Source organism: Meleagris gallopavo, chromosome 28 (assembly GCF_000146605.3).
Source record: "Meleagris gallopavo isolate NT-WF06-2002-E0010 breed Aviagen turkey brand Nicholas breeding stock chromosome 28, Turkey_5.1, whole genome shotgun sequence".
In the NCBI taxonomy this organism is placed as follows: Eukaryota; Metazoa; Chordata; class Aves; order Galliformes; family Phasianidae; genus Meleagris; species Meleagris gallopavo.
Window position 1 is genome coordinate 1,781,545 of NC_015038.2, and position 4,645 is coordinate 1,786,189.

The window sequence follows — 4,645 nt, forward strand, 5'->3', positions numbered from 1 at the left end:
TTTTAAGTGCTACCACCCAAAGTCCAAAGGTAACGACAACCTGCGCTCATTTTATGCTGTTTTTAGTAACCTGAAGTGGGGCTCATATCTGCTTCTCTTAGAGGTGCCTGGCTGCGACGAGGGAGGACCTTGCCTTCTGGAAGGAGCATTATACCATGCTCAAATCCGAGTGGGCCCAGATGGCCAAGGCACACAGGGAGCTCAAGAGCAACCTCCATGCCCTGCAAAGCCAACTGCAGGTACATCAGACCCCCATGGGAGCAGCACCGTGGCCCAAGGGAGCCCATGTTTTCTGATTTGCAAACAGCTCACAGGCTGAGATCATTTAATACAAAAGCCCTTTGGCGAAGTGCTGTTACTGCACACCCAGTCCTTGCTTCCCACCACAGCACACGGCTACACGGAATGAGGAGCTCTGCCAGGCCCTGGACTTCCTGCAGCACGAGCATGCCGAGCTCCAGCAGCACGCTGACACCCTGCAGCAGGACAACCAGCTCCAAGCCAAGCGTATCTGCAACATCGAAGGTACCACCACTCCTCCAGGGAAGGGCAGAGAGCAAGAACATAACCTGAAAGCCCTGGTTCTTGGAGCCTAGTACACCCAAAGCAATCTCTATCTGAACACACTGCATAACCTCAGCTTACTGAGAGCCTTTGGTTTCCAAAGGGTCCCAAATTAAAGATTAAAAGGGTTTCAAAAGAAGGGTGGAAAGGGAAACTTCCATAGCTGCATGTAGATATTTGCATGAACGCTGGTTTTCTTATTATTTCAGGTAAATTGCAAAAAGAACAAAATCAGAAGCTAATATTGGAGGCAACAATCAGCCACCTGCGCAGTGAGTAACACAAAAAAGTACAATGTGAAAGCTCTGCACTACTGCTGTAGCAATGACAGCAACTTGTTTTGTCCCCAGACCTGATGCAGAACCAGACCAATGAGCAGAAAACACAGGAAGTGATGGTGCAAAGAAAAGGTCAGCAAGCTTTTTAACTTCCACCTAAAGCTGCTCTAACTTGACATGGGAATGTCAGAAGTGACTCCAGGAGAAGTCTGTATTTGTTTAGAATAAAGGATTATATTAAAGCTACACAAAACTAGTTATGATTCTATGATTATATTTTGGTAGTTAACATTAAAATACAAGTTTATTTATGAGGCAGATACTTTACAAAAAAATAAATGGTTTTCATTCCAAGTTCTTTTTCAGTGGCTATGCCATTTTGAAAAAAAATTGTTTGTAGCTGCAATTACAGCTGTACTTCTGTACTCAAAGCAGTAAAAGAAACTTAAGCTCCTCCTCCCTTCCATTGCTGGTAAGTGCTTGAAAACACTTCTCTAAAGACTATCAGCTTGCACCTACAGGAGAGGCAAGCCTATGATAACTAACTGAGCTCCTCTCTGTACATAGCTTGCAAATACTATCTTTAAACTATGCTGAGTAGACAAGCTACAAAGCAAACTGGAGGCCAAGATGTGTTTCTCACCAGCAGCCCGACTGTTTTCTAGATCAGGTTTTCACCACGCAGAACCCACCTCTCAATCCTGCCAAGGAAATGCAAAATGTCCTGTCTGAGCATCCCAAGGAGAAGGCAGAAGAAAGTCTGAGGGATGAGATGCAGGAAAGGACATCCCAGCTTACAGCAAAGGAGAAAGAGGTGAGGAAGTCACTGCTGGGACAGCAACCCTGTCAGGGATTGAGATACCTTTTAGATGCTCTCAGGAGCATAGAAAAACAGCACATTAAAGCCCCTGGAGGCAGACAGAGCTGCAGGCTGCACCTGGTATCCACCAAAAGGATTTACTCTGCTTTATTTCTGTTCTGATACCAGCCTCAGATGAAGCTCACAGTTTCTGCTGGCAGGGACAGGGCCCCAAGAAACCGTATCTAGAACCACTGCTTCAGACAAAACCCATTTCTGTTCACGAGAAAAAGATAAAGCCACTTTTTAAGAGCCAAAGCCTTAAGCATAAAGGAAGCGTGAGAGGGGGAGGTAGGAGGGCTCATAAATAAATAACAACCAAAAAAACCCTGTAACACCTGAACAAAAAACCCTCAGTTTTCTGACCTTCTGCAAGGTGCTTACCACATAAGCAATTATTTCAGGACAAAAAACCAGTAGCACAAACTGTCCTCTGCACACCAACAGTCCCACATATCTTACTGCAGAACTCAGATAACAGGGACTTATAAAAATAAGATCTGTGACTTACCAGAGCTGAGAAACACACCAGAACCTGCTCCATTAACTACTCCAGGACTATGCCCACATCACCTGGGGAAGGGGCTTAGCTGAGTGTAATCACAGCAAAAGGGAACAGCTGTGGATGCCAGCTGCATTGGCTCGCACAGAAGGACATGAACCCCTGCCATGATTTTACACCCCACATCTTTTTCCTGATCTGTGTGTGGTCTGAAGAAGTGGTTATTTTTTTCTTTCTTTCACATAATGTGAAAGATGGCAGTAAAAGCAAGCAGATCACAGGATGGGAGCAGTCAGGGCACTGTCTGGGCCCTCACCTAACACTGAAACCTGCTCTATCCTATGTAGGTATGTAAGGGCATGCGAGCAGCAGAAGGGGAAATCCCCCCTCGTCACACTGCCCACACACAGGTGAAGCACCATAGCTGCTGCGGGAGCCCTGCCAGTTCTGGGGTGCTTGAAGCCACAGGGATCCCTCCCACTGACCCCTGCCTCCGTTCCCCCCCCCCAAGTGCCAGGAGCTGCGTGCAGAGCTGGAGGCACTAAGCGAGGAGTACCGCTGCTGCTTGAGCTGCCTGCGCCAGTGCCGCCAGGAGCTCAACCAAAGCCAGATGGTGAAGGTGGGACTGACCCTCACCCCTTCCTTGTGGCAGCTGCGCATCACCCTGGGAAACACTCCTTTATTTGGGGCAGTGTGGAAGGATGAGCAGCATGCCTGTTAGGGATGGGATGAGAGGTTTCTTCTCTCCATCATCTCCTGGTTACACTTGCTTCCTTTTGCAGAGACAACCTGGTAACTGGCTCCCTCTTCTGCTGGCAGTGATAGCAATAGCCATGGCTGCTGTGCTGGCCAGCTACAGACCGTGAGCACCTCCTCAGTGACCTTCATGCAGAACTGACTTCTGACCTGCTGGCAGCAACCTGCCCTCACTGCAGTGCTCCTTCTACCGCTCCTTGCCTGCTTCATACCTCAAGCTGTTCTCGGCCAGATAAACTGACATGGCTCCAATAAATGTGGGGAGATCACCCTTCTCTTCCATGTGTTGGTTATTTAATGAGGGTTGCACTGCTTGGTCCCTGCACAAAGCCATTCAAATGGCACCTCTCAGACTCATGGGGACAGCAAGGACTGTGCGTCCCATGCATTTGGGAGCCAAGCTGTGTTCATATAGAGAAACAACAATGCAATTCCCTTCATTTATTGTTTCAATGCATGGGAAATATTCCACCCTGCACCATCTTTACTGGCATCCAGCAATAAAACCACGTCTGCATACCACCCAACCCGAGCACCCTTCACACCGCATGCCCAGCCCAGGCTCAGCCATACCCCTAGCTTGTCTTGTGGCCAAGCACCTCAGCCACGTCTGCTTCTCTTCCATGCTCAGCACATTAATTTGGCAGAGCCAGGTTTTCCCACCCATCAGAGCTGTGCAGTCTTTACGGCGGCGCTTGTCCCTTGCTAAGCGTGGGCTCAGACACGAGGTGTGACACCACATCACACACACAATACAGAGCCTACAACAAACTTCACAAACTAAGAATACTGCCGTGTTAGCATTTTTTATTAATCCTCAGTAGTTCACAGCAAATAAATACACACAATAACACACTCCACAGTCAGGATCCAGGCTGTGGAGCTGCTCTGTTTGTTCATCCACATATTTGGGACATGCATGGACTTGATCCACACCTGGTCTGAGCGGTCAGGCCCAAACCCATCTGGTTCTTGCACGAGGCCTCCCAAAAGTGCCTCAGTGGGTTCCCCACCTCACTCCCTGAGGCATGTGAGGAACAGGGTGAAAAGCCAGTGTTTGTCTGTCTGTTTGTCACAAGGCAACTGCTGGCAGCAACACCACCTCGCTGGAAATGCAGAGATTGATGAAGTCGCTCTGTGCACAGAAGTCATCCCTCAGCTGTTTGCTCCAGGCGTCCAGCACCTCCTGCAGCTCCATGCAGAGGCTCTCGGGGATACTGAAGGAGCAGATCTGCACCCGGAGCCCTCCCTGTATCCTGAGGCAGGAGGCCTGGGCCATGAACACCCTGAGTGGCGTCAGTGCCAGGCAATTCTCAGCACCCCCCTCCACCGGGAAGGTGTAGGCTGCTGGATAGCCCAGAAGCACCCCAAACACGGTGCAGAGATTCCAACCCGTGGCCACGACCTCACTGCAGGACACGGGGCTGTCGGCAGCCTCCTCCGCAGCCACGAGGTGGCCCAGGAGGGCCTCGACGTGGTCCCTGATGGCCGCAGCCTCAGCTGGGCCGCAAAGCGCAGGACCGGACCGCGCTGCCGCCACGTCAATGAAAGGCCCGGGGTGGGCACGGAGCGCAGCCTCCAGCTGTCGCCGAGCACGGCCCGGGTGCAGCAGCAGCACCTCGCCCGCCACGCCCAACAGGTGCAGGCGGCCCAGGCCCAGCCCGGCCTCCCGCAGCCGCTCCACGT

At 50.8% G+C, this 4,645-nt stretch overlaps 2 protein-coding genes across 3 annotated transcripts; one reads left to right on the forward strand and one right to left on the reverse strand.

Annotated features, from left to right (window-relative positions):
* The first annotated feature begins 20 nt into the window (after window positions 1-20).
* On the forward strand, window positions 21-3,228 carry LOC104914478 (TRAF3-interacting JNK-activating modulator-like). Of its 2 annotated transcripts, XM_010724155.3 has the most exons (8): window positions 21-239; window positions 390-525; window positions 774-836; window positions 915-974; window positions 1,508-1,656; window positions 2,551-2,613; window positions 2,715-2,822; window positions 2,986-3,228. In XM_010724155.3, exons 1-8 carry the CDS (start codon window positions 156-158, stop codon window positions 3,067-3,069), a joined length of 747 nt encoding a protein of 248 aa, XP_010722457.1. In that variant the 5' UTR covers window positions 21-155; the 3' UTR covers window positions 3,070-3,228. The 2 variants fall into 2 exon arrangements, with proteins under 2 accessions (XP_010722457.1, XP_010722458.1); XM_010724156.3 differs by lacking the exon at window positions 2,551-2,613 and having other exon boundaries at window positions 24-239.
* Window positions 3,229-3,745: 517 nt separating this feature from the next.
* C28H1orf74 (chromosome 28 C1orf74 homolog) lies at window positions 3,746-4,643 on the reverse strand (the record flags this gene model as incomplete). Its single annotated transcript, XM_010724290.3, has 1 exon — window positions 3,746-4,643. A coding segment is annotated over one exon (612 nt), but the record flags the coding sequence as incomplete, so codon positions are not given.
* Window positions 4,644-4,645: the final 2 nt, after the last annotated feature.